This window comes from Erinaceus europaeus, chromosome 1 (genome assembly GCF_950295315.1).
Source record: "Erinaceus europaeus chromosome 1, mEriEur2.1, whole genome shotgun sequence".
NCBI classification, from domain to species: Eukaryota; Metazoa; Chordata; class Mammalia; order Eulipotyphla; family Erinaceidae; genus Erinaceus; species Erinaceus europaeus.
The window spans coordinates 168583458-168599930 of record NC_080162.1 but is presented as its reverse complement, the minus strand read 5'-3'; the positions used below and the strand labels follow the sequence as shown (position 1 = coordinate 168599930).

The window sequence follows — 16473 nt, the reverse complement described above, 5'->3', positions numbered from 1 at the left end:
TGGGCTAGTGCTCCATAATCTCATTTTTTTCTATATTCTAGGTTCATTTAAATACAAATAATTAAACTGCATTATTCTAGTCCCTGAGGCACACATCTGCTTGTACTTGACGTTTTTCATCCAGTTTTTAAAAATGGGAAAATAATTGTTGTTTAAAAAACTTTATGCCAAGGTTTAAAAAACTTAAAGTTCTTTTAGGTAAATCTAATGAGTGAGGATCATCCTATAGGTAGTTGTAAGTGAAAAGTGATCTTATTATTATAACTTTGAACTTAAATCTGTCCCACAAACTCAAATTAAGAATGTTATAATGATGATGATATTAATAATTGCCATTTGGGAAGTCCCTACTACCCTCTTCCTTATATTGTCTCTGGTTTGTATAATAATGTTATGAGAATGTCTTCACTTTACAGAGGTATAGACTTAGAATTTAGGAAAAGACTTGTCTGCCTCAGAGCCCCTCTGCTTTGGTAGGATTATAACTATGAACTAAATACTTTCATGCTGTGAAGGGCTGTCCTGTATGTTCTAGAGTGTCTGGGAGCATCTCTGGCTTTTACCTAATATATGCCAGTAATGTCCTTATTCCAGAGCTGTGACACCCAAAATGTTGTTCATACAGTTCTGCCACTTGTGTTGAATAACAAAATGTTTGTTGCTGAGAACTCCAAGTCTAGAGAAATTGTTGTCATATTATAGTTTACTAAAACCTAGATGTTTGACATTTTTTTTTATTCAAGAAATCACTTCATCCCATTGGATGATGGGAAAACTGAAAATCGCTGTGAGGACTTTTATTTGACTTTTGCAAATTCTAAGATAATCTTCTAAGACATCTATTATTTTGATTGAAAATAAATATATATAGCATATATAAAAAGTATGTGAATTGATCTCAAAGACAAATCACCTGTGATCCAGATGGTAGCAGGTAAAACTGTGGAACAATCTTAGATACCACAGAGTTAATTATAATACATCATCTGACAAGAAATGATGAGAATCAACACTGCGTTAGGTATGTAAGGATCATACCTGTCTCCTGGATTGCTGAGACTGATTGCTTGGATCAAGACCTTGTTTATTCTCTTCAGTCTCTTCTTCAGGTTTCACTTTGTTGAATTTTTTAGTCAATGATTTAAGCATCTTCTTTGATGTGATTCTGAAAACTTCTGTTTTTAAAACTCTGCCTTGAAGTGGCTGTACTTTGTTTTCTTTTTCCTTAGTAGACAAGCCAATTAGTTGTTTAATAAGGATTTTGTTCTGGTTAATTCCTAGATGTAACTCTCAAGCTAGCAAGGGCTTTAGCTTAAAAGCAGCAAATTACTTCTGCTTGGGAGATTTGAATTCTGTTTATTAGCCTTAGAGAATCAAAATGCCCTTGTGAATAACTTACAAGTAGGAGACTAAGCAAACTTCATTATTGATTTTAATTGTTTAAATTTGATCACATAACCATTGATTTATTTTCTTATCTATCTTCATCTACCTTTTTAAAATTGAAGTAATGTATGCAAAGGATTAAAGAATATTTATAAGCATTTATTAAACCAACAGTTTACTCTCCTGAAACTCCTATCTCCAGTTCTGAAACATAAGACAACTACTTTTTTTATTATTGCTATTTAAATTTCATTTATTTTGGCATAGAAGTCTGTGGCATATAAAATTGTTGCACAACAAAATAAGTCCTGGTTGGGGCCAGGCGGTGGTATGCCTGGTTAAGCACACACATTACAATGTGCAAGGAGTCTGGTTCAAGCCCTTGGTCCCCACTTGCAGAGGGATAGTGTCAAGAGTGGTAAAGCAGGGCTGCAGGTGTCTCTCTGTCTCTCTCCCTCTCTATCCCCCCATTTCTCTCTGTATCTATCCAACAGTAAATAAATAAAAACATATTAAACAATGATTGTCTAAAGAAAAGAAATAGGCCCTGCACCCACAGCACGTCTAATTTTTTGCAAGGGGACCCAAACGCTTAAATGGAGATAGTCTCTTCAACAAGTGGTGTTGGGAAAATTGGGTTGAAATGTGCAGAAGAATGAAACTGGACCACTATATTTCACCATACAGAAAAGTAAACTCCAGGGAGTCTAGTGGTAGTGCAGTGGGTTAAGCGCACGTGGTGCAAAGTGCAAGGACTGGCTTACAGATCCAGTTAGAGCCCCCCAGATCCCCATCTGCAGGGGAGTCACTTCACAGGCAGTACAGTAGGTTTGCAGGTGTCTTTCTCTCCCCCCTCTGTCTTCCCCTCCTCTCTCCATTTCTCTCTGTCCTATCTAACAACGATGACGACATCAACAACAACAACAACAATAAAGCAACAAGGGCAACAAAAGGGAAAATAAATAAATAAATAAATAAGAAAAGTAAGCTCCAAATGGATCAAGAATTTGAAGTTCTCTCTTCTTATAAAGACATCAGTCACAGCAGTCTAGCTCCCACCTTAATTTCTTTAATTTAGATATTTACTTAAAAACAATATATTGACTGGCAAGATAATTTACCTGAGTAGCTCACTTCCTCTCTCATGAATGTGACCCAGGTTGTGGGCTATGGCAGCAGAGCCAAGGACTCCAAAGAAGTGATGCAAAAGGGAGATAAGCTGGCTTCCGGGAGATGGTAAACAATCGTGAAGAAAGACTTAATTGGTTTGGAGACACCTATCATGGTGAGGAGAAAAACTACTCCTGTGATAACTGCTTTACTAATAATTATTTTCCCAATAAAATTATTTGTGAAACAAAAACAAAAAAATAAGCCAAAACAAAACCTCTTTTCAATTGAGGTATTGGGAGTTAGAACTTAAAAATATAATTTCAAGGGATATTCTCCATATTCTTCACTTCATAATAAAGTATAATTATTACCGTAGCTTAGAGGAAACATGTTTTACTACAAAAGCAATGTGCTCCAAAATTTCTTATAACAGAGGCTGGGTGGTGGCACACCTGGTTGAGTACACATGTTACAAAATTTCTTAAAACTTTATCAATTTCTTTTTAAAAAATGTTTATTTATTTATTATTGGATAGAGACAGAGAGAAATTGTGAGGGAAGGAGGAGATATAGAGGGAAAGAGGCAGAGAGTTACCTACAGCCCTGTTTTACCACTTGTGAAGCTTTCCCCTTGCAGGTGGGGACCAGGGGCCTGAACCTGGGTTTTCGTGCACTGTAATGTGTGCTCTTAACCAGTTGTACCACCACCTGGCCCACTTAGCTTATCAGTTTCTTAAACTTTACGATTTTCTTACAAATCACCAGAATATGCTGAAAACTCTATGTGATCTCTTATTTGTTAAGCCTAGGTAGCTCACTATATTAAGTTTGTAAGTTATAAGAGAAATGTGTACTTTAGTATGATTTTTTTTCTCTCTGCTTCACCACTTTATTATTATTATTTTTTGATTATTTATTTTGGAAAGAAATTGAGAGGGCAGGGGGAGAGAAATACCTTTAGCATTGTTTCACCACTTGTGAAGCTTCTCTCTTGCAGGCAGGGGGGCCGGAACCTTGAACCCTGATCCTTGTGCACTATAATGTACTGTGCCAGGTGCACCACTTCCTAGCCACTATTATTTATTTTTTATGAGTGTGAGAGGAAATGGATTACCCAAACATCATGTCAACATTTATGAAGCTTGTTGCCATTCTTGTTTTGTGGTGCTGTGGGTGGAACTTGGGCCTTCAAATAAGCAAGGTTTTTTGATTTATAACTAAGTCATCTTCATGGCACATCTGCAAACCAATTTATCCAATAAGACTAAACTCATTGAGGGTGCATACCATACATTACTGTCATGCATCAATGTTTAAGTAGAATATCCTGAATAGAATTTAATTGAAAACCTCTTAGGAGCTTGACAACTCTAGTCATTCCTTATAGCTCTGCTTTAATTCAAATGGAAATAATCAAATTTTACTACACTGTCAATCTTTAAATTTATAAATTTCCTCAAGACTTTACAACAGAGACAAAAATGAAGCCATGGGAGTCTGGGTAAAATCAAGAACCTCAGACAGATTAATCTTCTGGCATGTTCAAGTATATGTAGTCATGACCGCATCTGTGAAGAAAATAAAACCAAGGCAGCAGAGTCTAAGAAAATTCAGGACTGAAAACGACCACTTGATGAGCTTTCCGCTAAGCCAGAACTACAGTGACTGAACATCTCATTTAAATAAAGCATATCGAAGTGAAGACTGTAGTGTGTGTGTGTGTGTGTGTGTGTGTGTGTGTGTGTGTGTGTGTATTTAATCACTTCTTGTCCTAGACAACTTGGGTGCAAAACTCCAGTGCTTCTTGGGTCTGTAATCTCTGAGCTGTAATCTTAGAACCTCAAATGCATGTTTTTTCCTTTGCTGTATTCAATGAGGCTGTGGTTTCTTTGTAAATTATCATAAATCATATTATATTATATTATATTTACAATTAATCGCTTTGTAATTTGGGTGCAAACAAATACCTATAGCTAACAAGTTGTTACCTTCAATAGATTTTTCTTATAAAGTATTTGTGAGAGCCTCTTTCACAGTACAAAACATGATATCCTGTAAACAGGTAGATTTCTTTTCTTTATACTGAATATATATTGTAAAGATAAAATAAGTATTTCAGTTGTCAAAATATGTTTTTCTTTTCTAAAATAAAAGTTTATATCACAAAAAACTTCCTGCTCTTATGTCAGAATACCTTTTAAATGTCTTTCTTCCTACATGGATTATCAAAGACACCCAAATAATTAACATAATTGAAAAAAGTAGATATTGAATTAATTGAAATTCACTTGTTTCTTTGCATAATATAAACAGCTAATATATATGTAATATGTTGCTTCATAATTTTATTAAAATTCCCATGTGAAATTGAGATATAAGAATTCTTGGATGTTTTGTCAGTAAATTATCAATGTTTATCTCCATTATTGATGGAATCTTGTTTCTTGCTATGAAAAATTAAATTAATTAATTAATTAATTAATTTTAATTTTTAAAAACTTTATTTTAGTTGATAGTACAGAGAGAAATTTAGAGGGGAAAAGGGTAGAAAGGGAGAGAGATAGAGAGAGATACCTATAGCACTGCTTCACTGTTTGTGGATGAGGACTGGTGACTTGAACCCAAGTCCTTGTGCACTGTAATGTGTACACTTACTCAGATGTGCCACTGACTGGTCCCAAAATTAAATTTAGAAAGTGATTTCTCAACAGAAACTCTAAAGGGTAGAAGGGACTGACAGGATGGATTTAAAGTTCTAAATGTTTTATGCAAGACATGAGATATATATAGTGAGAGGATATGGGTGGGAACGTTCTGTTTTTCTGGTTGATATTGCTAAGAAATTACAAAATAACTGAATTTATATTTTTCTTTGAATCAACTAATGAAGGTAATATTTAATAATTCTTTGTATATCCTCTGAGTTAAATTAAAACAGTTTGGATATTATTTCAATAAAAGAAAGATAATCACTCAGCTCAGGAAGGAACAGTACCAATTTAAAATGGACAACCTCAACCAGAAGTTCCCCCCCCCACTGACACCCACCCAAATTTGAAAAGTTGTACTTTAAGAAGACAATAAACTTTTAAGACTGAACACTGGCCAGGTGCTGAAGAGTCCATTACACTGAATGCATTGTCTTCATTAAGAAAGTACAGTAGACGTGCTATTGACATTTATTTCAGTTATAAGACTTTAGAGGAAGAAATATTGAGCATATTGTCAGATCACATATAAATCAGTTTTGGATCTCAACTGAAAACTACAATAACACACTCTTACATGTGCAAATGTCACATAAACTAATATATGTGGTGATATATAAAAGGCATCCAGTATAAATTAAGTGCCTAACAAATAATTGTTAATTAATCAAATAAAACAAATTATATTTCTGGAAAGCACTAAGCTTTAAAATTTCCTGTTTACTAATGTATGTAGTTTTATTGAGTATTAAATACTTAAGTTCTTACTATGCTTCAGATGTTTTACTCGCTGCTTTTGGGGATATATTGACAACCCAAACATGGGCCTATCATGAGAAAAATTCACATTATTTTTTTCTTTATTGAAGTAACTGGTTTGCCATGTTATATAGGTTTCAGGTATACAGACTTTTTTTTTTTTAATTTCCTGAGTCTGGGACCTCAAACCTGCACAAGTTCACTGTCCCCAGACTTACTTACTCTCACCCATTCTTTCTTATTTCAAAAAACAAACAAACAGACAAACAAAACAAAAATGAGAGAGAAATAGATACCTTCGCATTGAATCTTCCTGTAGTGTTGTGGTACATACTTCTATATGGTATTGTGACTTAGAAAGGAAGAGAAGGTAGTGCTATAGAAAAATGGGCAAAAAAATATATATAGATTATTATAGAAATAATAGTCTATATGTGTGACTCTGGGATAACCACTGCAGTTTCCAGTGGAGGGAATGGGTATGCAGATATCTGGTGATGGGAATGGTGTGGAATTATTCCCCTGTTATCTTGTAATTTTGTAAACCAATATTAAATCACCTATAAATAAAAGAAAAAAGAAAAGTTTGTTTCTGTAATTTATTTTGTCCCTTTGTTTTTTTGTCTTTCACTTCAAAGTGAGATCATACAATACTTATCTTTCTCTTCACTTGGTATAATACTAGGTAAATTCATCCAGGTTGTCATAGATGGTAAGATCTCGTTATCTTTTTATAGGTGAATAGTACAATATTCCTTTTTGTGTTTATACCATATCCTTTTCTAAAAAAATATTTGATTTATTAACGAGAAAGATAGGAGGAGAGAGAGAACCAGTCATCACTCTGGTACATGTGCTGCCAGGTATTGAACTCAGGACCTCCTGCTTAAGAGACTATTGCTTCATAAACTGTTCCACCTCTCGGACCACCCATATCCTTTTATTCGTCTATCTACTGATGCCACATATTTGGGTCTCCTGCGAGGTTGAGCATGGACAGTTGACTCCCCAGAAGTCTGCCTGTCAGTCTCCTACTGGCATGCCAGCTTTTGTGGTCAAGCAAGACAGGCCAGAGTATGTGGGGAATTCTGACCAGACCAGCCTATCAGTCTCACCACAACACTTCACCCCTCCTCCCTCTGGTGGGGTTCACCTTTAAGTTTTTATTTCCCCATTCCAACATCACCCTCCATACCCTCCCCTTGCCTTGCTCTCTCTTTCCTTATAAGGAGATAATAGTCTCATTGGTTGTCTTGGCTGCCTTCCCCTGCACAGCTACCCCTTTATAAACTTGTAACTGAAACAATAAAGTGTTCCATTCCACTGCCACGGTGTCCTGGGTGGTAAGTTGTACCGTCCACAGCCACGGTGTGTTGGAAAACCACTTAGCAAGCTCACCTCTCCATCGCTGGCCTGAGGTCCCCGGTTGTCTGCCTGTTTCTGATGGCCAACAGACTGGGCAGTGACTTGGGAGCCAGCCTGGCCCATTCCCCTGAGGAACCTGACACACATAGATTTTTTCCATGTCATGACTAGTAAAGATAGTGCTGCATGAAGATAAAGGGGTACATATACTTTTTCAATTAGATTTGTTTATTATTTTGTCACTTTATTTTCTTTGTACTCTATATATGAGTAGAATTGCGCAATATTTGATAACTATTCCAAAGTGAAATAAATGGATCATATAATATTTTTAATTTATTTTATTTAAGAAAGGGTTAATGAACAAAACCATAGGGTAGAAGGGGTACAACTCCACACAATTCCCACCACCCAATCTCCATATCTCACCCCCTCCCCTGATAGCTTTCCCACTCTCTATCCCTCTGGGAGCATGGACCCAGGGTCATTGTGGGTTGTAGAAGGTGGAAGGTCTGGCTTCTGTAATTGCTTCCCCACTGAACATGGGCGTTGACTGGTCGGTCCATACTCCCAGTCTGCCTCTCTCTTTCCCTGGTAGGGTGGGTCTCTGGGGAAGCGGAGCTCCAGGACACATTGGCGGGGTCTTCAGTCCAGGGAAGCCTGGCCGGTATCCTAATGACATCTGGAACCTGGTGACTGAAAAGAGAGTTAACATAGGAAGCCAAACAAATTGTTGAGCAATCATGGACCCAAAGCTTGGAATAGTGGAGAGGAAGTGTTAGGGGGGTACTCACTGCAAACTCTAGTGTACTTCTGCTTTTAGGTATATATTTTGCAGTAGTTTATGGATATGTGTGAACATATTCTCTCTCTCACAGAAACTGGTGTATATCTAGGTTTTGGGACTTTGTTAGAAAGTGAATCACCTGAGATGGAATTAGAATATACTATGAAAGGAAAGGTCTCACCCGAGTAATGAAGCTGAAGGGTTGTCATTCCACACGTGAAGTCTCTGGACACAGTCTGAAGTGAAGCATGTTGAGGTGGCAATCGTTGCGTTGATTAGGTTGTGATTGGCAGATGCAATATTATTTGATATGGATTGGGAGAGGCATACGGGAAAGTGGGCCCTATCCAAGGGTTCCAGGACTGGGGGAAGTAGGGGCTCTCTAGTGGAGATGTGAGGTTCCTGCTATCTTAGGGTTCAAAAAGACAATCGATAGTTAATGTTATCATCACATTATTTGGTAATTGGGTTAAGTTTGAAAAGTCCTTTTGTTAGGGTTTGCTGTACAGTACCCAATATCTTGTATATAGCTGTGCTATTGGATGCTTCTAATCTACTTGGTCTAGGCTTTTGAGAGAGTCCGCATATCAAATACACAGTATATATATATATATATATATATATATATATAATACTTTTATTCTTTATATTTGAACATATTCCACACTAGTTTCCATAGTGGCTGCATTAGTGTATATTCCCACCAATACAAACTCATATTCTTAACTTCCATAAATGGAAATATATTATATTCATATAGAATAGCAGATGACAGAGTCTGCCTATGTGCGAGCATACGGTATATTGGTGTGTAAAGTCCTATAGAGGCATTAATGCTCATAACAGACTTGGAGGAAAAGGAAGTCACTTTTCAGATATATTATGATAGGACTTTCTAGATACAGAAACGGTACCCAGTTAATTTATATATTATGGTAAGTGGCAGTTATTTTGGTCAGTGTGGTGTTTTTAGTGTCTGCATGTAACGAAGTCTTGTTAAACTACTGATGAATATTAATATTTAACATTAATATTTAATATGGACTGTAAAGATAGTTTTCTTTACATTAAATATAGTCCATAGCCCATAACAATTCCAGGGGGGGGCAAAGACTTTGATTTTATGATCTTTTCATTTTTATTAATTTAAAAATACTATTTGTTTATTTAAAAATTATATTTATTTGTTTATTGGCTAGAGACAGCCAGACATTGAGAGGAAGGGGGAGGTGGAGAAGGAAAGAAATAGATACCTACAGACACTGTTTCATCACTTGAGAAGCTTTTCCTCTACAGGTAGGGGCAGGGGAATCAAATCTGGGTGCTTGAGCATTGTAACATGTGATTTCAATTAGATGCGCCACCATTCAGCCCCTATTTTATTTATTTTTAATAAGAGAGATACAGAGAGAGAGATACCAGAGTCCTGCTCAGCTCTGGTTTAAGGTGGTGGTGATTGAACATAGGACCACAGGAGCCTCAGGCATGAAGGTGATTTGCATAACATTATGCTGTCTCCTCAGCCCTTTTCATTTTTAAAGGCTTAACAAAACACTGAGATAAAAGAATAATAAAAAGACCCCTTCTAAATATATCTATTTTTCTTGAGTTACTGACATTGAATATTTAATGATACTACAAAATGGTGTTATAACAACTTATGCTTGGAAGAAATTTTCCATCATAAAATATGTATAACACTACTTAGAAATATTTGCCAGCATGATTTTATGTGATGACGAATTTAGAGTATTTAGATTTAGTCACCTGCAGGTGTAATGTGAAGATATAATGCAACTCACCTGACAACAATTTCTGAAACTAAATTTAAATATAGCATTTCAGTGGTGGAATGTGCTTTGTTTCCTTGATTATAATATTTGTATTACTTTTAATTTTTAATTAAAATGTATGATCAGTGAAAGTAACAGATATTAAGGGTAAAAATGCCTTCAGGAAATTGTTAATAACTAGTGGCATCTGTGACTAATGAATGCTATATTGGCTTAGACTGTGACTAATAGAATAAATGTTTTGAAAAAAATCCTTATGTTAGTATTTTATAAACATTAATCAGATCATGATGGATTTGTTATGTGGATATGGATGGGGTAACTTGTGAATTTATCTTAATTTCTTTTATCTTTTTACAAAGTTGATTGGCCTGTTTCAGTATTTAGTTCCACTTACAAGCTATCATTGTTTATTTATTTTTTATCATCAGCTACTAAGCTAACTAATAGCACTTCAGTTGATTGAACATCATGATCTACAACTATGTCAGGAGATTAACCATGCATTTTGTAAAGATTTTCCACATATAATTAACTCCCCAGCTAAACCCTTTTTAACTGGATCCCCCTCCCCATATTAAATTTTTATCTATGATCTAAATCTAGTAATTTAGGACTTTTTAAAAGCTATATCTGGATGCTATTAGTTCTAGTAAAAAGCACACACAGCTGCTAAAGAAAGAAGTTGTTGTTTTATGAGTGAATAATAGTTGTCTGGTGACCTCAGTTACAAAAGGCAAAATGTGTACAAAGCAAATTATCTTTGTCCTTCAACTAACATGAGGTTGTGACTACTTTTGAAAACTCAGATTTACCATTAAGGAAAACGTTATTAGCATCTTATATTTAAGATGTGAAATTAATATAATTTTATTTATTTATTTGTAATCAATAGCTTTTACTGTTAGGACTTTTTTTTTTGTCCTCAGGGTTATGGCTGGGGCTTGGTGACTGCACTAGGAATCCACTGCTCTTGGCAGCCATTTTTTTTCCATTGTTGTTGTAGCTGTTATTGTTGTTGCTGCTGTTGAATAATACAGAGCGAAACCTAGAGAGGAGAGGAAGACAGAGAGGGGGAAGAGAAAGACACCTTCAGACCTGCTTCACCTCTTGTGAAGGGACACCCCTGATGGTGGGGAGCCAGGGGCTCAAACAGAGATTCTGTGCACTTAACCCAGTGCTCTATCATCCAACACCCCCCCCCTTTTTTTCTTCTTTTTTTTTTGATTGAGGGAGAGAGGGAGCCAGCAAGTAAGACATCACAGCTCAAAAACTTTCCCTAATGTGGTGGGAGTTAGTTGCAAACCTGGATAGTATGGCAAAACAGCCATCATCCATCCTATGGTGGTCTATCTTGTTGGTTTGATATATTGTATTTTGAAAATCCTCTGAGAAAGTTCTTTTTTTCCCTATTTATTTAGAAGCCAGAATTAGTTTCAACTTTGAGTTTTAGCTTCATGATTCCTACAGCCTGTTGGATGTTTAATTTGGAATGCCTTGTAAGCAGTTTATAATTAGCCTATTTAAAAACAAATTCATCTTCTTTATCATGTATCTAGCAGATTCTTGGCTTTCTGCTTTGTTAAAGGAACCACTTTTCTTTCTTTTTCTTTTTTTTTTGCATTTCATGTATTATTGTATGAACTAATTACCTGCTTCTTTGATTCTTTCTGTTTTTTTTTTACAAAATAGAAACTAGCCTATTAATTTTTATTAGTACAATAGTTTTATTTTTGATAAATTTCTTTTAAATTCAATTATACATTTATATTTTACTCTATATTATTAAAACTATTTCACTGAAATAATTATGGTTTACATGATTGTGCATATTTTAGATGAACCATTTCACCTCTCCTCAAATTGTGTATTGCTCATTAAGAACATCTTAGTACCCTTCCCCCACCCAAGACCATTGAGCATCTCTCCTCCTATCCTCTCTTCCACTACCTCTCTGGTAACTTCAGTTTTGTTTCAGTGTTTTACTATATATATATATATCCCCAGGGTTATTGCTGGGGCTCAGTGCCTTCACTACGAATCCACTGCTCCTGGAGGCCATTTTTCCCGTTTTTGTTGCCCTTGTCCATCGGTATTGCAGTTACTAATATTGTTGTCATTGTTGTTGGATAGGACAGAGAGAAATTGAGAGAGGAGAGGAAGACAGGAGGAGAGAAAGATAGACACTTGCAGACTTGCTTCACCGTCTGTGAAGCGACTCCCCTGAGGTGGGGACCGGGGGCTCCAACCAGGATCCTTACATTGGTCCCTACGCTTTGCTCCATGTGCGCTTAACCCGCTGCGCTATCGCCCATCCCCTACAGTATATTTTAATCTGATATTGTTTGTTCCTTTGCTTTTTTTTTTTTTTTTTTTACCGTATGTGGCTAGTATTTAAGATAAAGAACTCACAAAACTCATCGACAAAAACCAAACAACTGGATCACTTCATCAGAGTTCTCTTTCTCTCTCTCTGCCTTCTTTATCACAACAACAAAAGGAAGTAGACCTATTCAATTCCAATCAACAATTTTCAAGGTTCCTTTGTAACCAGATCCTTACCAACACTTGTTTCTATCTTTGTTTTTATAAGTCATTCCTATGGGTGTGAGGAGATAATTCAATGCAAACTGATTGCTACTATAAATATCATGTATATGAATAATTTCTAGTGAATTTTGGTTAATATATTAAGAAGGAATATATTCCAAAATATTCCACAGAACTTTATTCTAACTATTGCCTTCATTTTCTTTTCTCTTGTTTCTTTCTTTCTTCCTTCCTTTCTTTCCTTCTTCTTTTCCTTAGTTTTTCTCTGGGATTTTGAACCTGCATAATTCTGCTGCTCCCAATGGATTATTTATTTTATTTTAATTTTAGAGGGTGAAAAATAAAGAGAAAGATAGATGAGAGAGGGATACCATAGTACTCCTTCACTGTGAAACTTTCCCCTTGCATGGTTCTTCCATGTAGCTAGAGGTTTGAACCAGGGACTTTGCTCATGGTAAATTGTATGCTATATAGCATGAACTATCTCATGACTACTGCCTCTCACCTCCTAGCTGGGAGAAAAAAAAAGTCCATGAAAAGTAGAATCATGCAGGTATGAAGCCACTCTACTGAATTTTAATTTTACATATTCAGTGATATTCTTTTTTCAAGTCTCCTAAATGAATGTATTTTCCCTGTAGACATGTTTAGATTTGTATTTTAATGATTATAAGCACAGCTGTTTTGTAGTGTTTGTTGTAGGCTTCCCAAGACCACTCCTAGATTGAATTATTTGCTTCAAAGATTCATAGGACTCATATTTCTCAATTTCTCTTTGTTTCTTTCAAAACACAAATAGAATATTTAATAAAAAAGAAAGGAGTTCACCTTTGATTTACTTCTGCATAGGGCCATCTTAACTAAGTTTAAAGTTTGAGTTCCATGGGTTACTGGTCATTGGAACATAAACTGAAATTTTGAACAAGAGCTGCTCCACTTCTGTAGATAAAGATTCTTCCTTCAACATAAGTTAGGTTAGCATCCTCATAAAACTTTTCAACTAAGCCTTGTGTTTAAACATGTTTTCTAGAGTCTAAATATAAATAAAGCAAGAATCATCCATCTTTAATATTTAATCACCTTTCATAGTGAGTCATCACCATCACTCACTGTACCCTAGGTAATATCTGATATCTTTGGCCTGCCTTTAGCATGAGTCTTCTAGGCCATTCAGCAAGAATTATCTTATCCTGCTAGTAATTTTCTATTCACTAGTATTCTAGTCACTGATCCCCTACCCTTTATGGCTCTTTGTTTGGGGATCAAACATATGTTTCTTTGTTTTATTTGGAGTTAAACTCAGTTTTCACTACAGCAAAATTCTACTATATCAATAGCAGTCTCAGTGCATATCAAAGTTGTCCTCCTGAAAAAAAAATCTACACAGTAACTTTTTTCTTTCTTTTTTTTGCTTTTTAAAAATTTCTTTATTGGGGAATTAATAGTTTACAGTCAACAGTAAAATAAAATATAATAGTTTGTACATGTGTAACATTTCTCAGTTTCCTACATAACAGTTCCTTTTCTATTCTTATTTATTTATAAAAAGGAAACAATGACAAAGCGATAGGATAAGAGGGGTACAACTCTGCACAATTCCCACCACCAGAACTCTGTATCCCATCCCCTCTCCTGATAGCTTTCCTATTCTTTAACCCTCTGGGAGTATGGACCCAAGGTCATTGTGGCTGCAGAAGGTTGAAGGTCTGGCTTCTGTAATTGCTTCCCCGCTGAAGATGGGCATTGGCAAGTCGATCCATACTCCCAGCCTGTCTCTCTTTTTCCCTAGTGAAGGGCTCTGGGGAAGCTGAGCTCCAGGACACACTGGTGGGGTTGTCTGTCCAGGGAAGTCTGGTTGGCATCATGCTAGCATCTGGAACTTGGTGGTTGACAAGAGAGTTAACATACAAATTGTTGACCAATCATGGACCCAAGGGATGGGATAGTTCAGATGAAGAATTGGGGGGGGGGTCCCAACATTTTGTAGATAGCTAGTAGGCATATTTTAGTTAAATTCCAAAGGGCCTGTGGCTATACTAGTTTTTTTTTTTTTTCCTTTTTCTTTTGCCCCTGAGCCTGAAATCTGATATGCTGGTGGATTCAAGTTATTGTCTGGGGAGATGATGTCATGGCTGGGAAAAGGACCAGAAAGCTGGATCAGGGAAGAGAGAAGCTCCCTAATATGGGAAAGGGATATAAATATTGTTGACTGTAAATGACATTGATTTGATGTGATCTGGTGGCATAGCTATATAAAAATAATGTCAAAGGACATAAAATATGGTGACGTGGTGTACAATACAGCAAATCCTAACAAAAGGATTTTTCAAAGTTAACCCAATTGTCAAACAATGTGATTAAGGTAATAACTATCTATTGTCTTCTTAAACCCTAAGACAGCAGGAACCTCCATCTTTCTCTATAGAGCCTGTATTTCCTCCAGTCCTGCAACCTCTGGGGTGGGGCTCACTTTCCTGCATGCTTCTCTCAAGTCATACCAAATGATATTATGTCCACCGATCCCAACCTAATCAATGCAACGAGTACCAATTCAACATGCTTCACTTCAGACTGTGTCCAGAGATGTCAGGCATGGAATGCCAACCCTTTACCCTCATTACTTGGATGAGACCTTTCCTTTCATGGTATTATCTAATTCCATTCCAGGAGGTTCACTTCCTAACAAAGTCCCAAAACCTGGATATAGACCAGATCCTGTAAGATAGAGCATATGTTCACATGTATCCATAAATTAGGGCAAAATATATACCTGAAAGCAAAAATACACAATAGTCTGTAGTGATTCAGTATAAAGTTCATAATGAAATAGTGTCTACTTAGACTTAAATACCCTCATCACTTATTTCCTATTATAGTTCTCTCACTCATTCCAAAGCTAACCTTATCAAAGCAAGGACTGCAAAAGCTTAATAAGGGCAAAAGACTGGCATACTTTAACAATGACTCTTTAGTCACTATCAGGCCACCCTATAAGCGGGGGCCCTATTTGGGGAGTCCTGAGATTCCCAAACAGACTTGATGGGCCTAGACCTCGAATAAATCCCTCTCTCCATTGTTGCTGGTCATTTCTATCAGGAACAACACAACAGATCCCTTTGTGGGCCCCCATAGGACGTTGCCCCCATAGGACCTTGCCCTCAACTTGGATCATCAATGGTAGGTCATGTTCCATCCTCCGAAGGGAGGATGGACAGCATACTCTATGCTACACCTGAGGAAAATGGGTCGATATTAGGGCAGCATGGAATGCTTCTACTCATGACCACAGAATGTGAGCTCAGATCTACAGGGATGTAGAGGTCACATAGGCTCCTAAGCTGATTATGGGCCCCAGAACACACTTTTTCTTTTTTTTTTTTTTTCTTTCTTTCTTTCTTTCTTTCTTTCTTTCTTTCTTTCTTTCTTCTCTCTCTCTCTCTCTCTCTCTCTCTCTCTATTTTGTAGGATAAGAAGGGGTACAATTCCATACAATTGCCACCACCAGACTTACATATCCCATTCCCTCCACTGGAAGTTTCTCCTAGTCTTTATCCCTTTGGGAGTATGGACCCAGGATCTCTATAAGGTGCAGAAGGTGGAAGGTCTGGTTTCTGTAATTGCTTCTCTACTGAGCATGGACTCTGATAGGTCAATCCATATTCCCAGCCCGTTTCTGTCTTTCCCTAATGGGGCAGGGCTCCGGAGACACATTGGCGAGGTTTTCTGCCTAGGGAAGTCAGGCTGGCATCATGGTAGCATCTGCAAATTGGTGGCTGAAAATAATTAAGATATAAAGCAGAACAAATTGTCTAGTAATCAGGAACGTAAGAGAGAAGAGATTTTGGGTGAAGGAATCCTCTTCCCTCATATGCACTCTTCCATAACAAAAGGCAAAGACAAATGTAAACCATGGGGATGGTGTGGAAAGGCATCTTGGTCTTTGCCTTGGGAGTGGAGGTCATCTGAGGTTGACCAAGAAGAGCACCATTTGATCTCTGCAAAAGGATGTATG

The 16473-nt window shown here is 36.7% G+C and overlaps 1 protein-coding gene across 1 annotated transcript in view; it reads right to left on the bottom strand.

Annotated features, from left to right (window-relative positions):
• The window catches only part of CNGB3 (cyclic nucleotide gated channel subunit beta 3), a 194714-nt gene extending 193565 nt beyond the window's left edge, over positions 1 to 1149 (bottom strand). The window contains exon 1 of the mRNA XM_007517351.1: positions 1039 to 1149. Coding sequence (XP_007517413.1) covers positions 1039 to 1149 — 111 coding nt within the window. The remainder of the gene's footprint in view (positions 1 to 1038) is intronic.
• Between the last annotated feature and the right edge of the window lie 15324 nt (positions 1150 to 16473).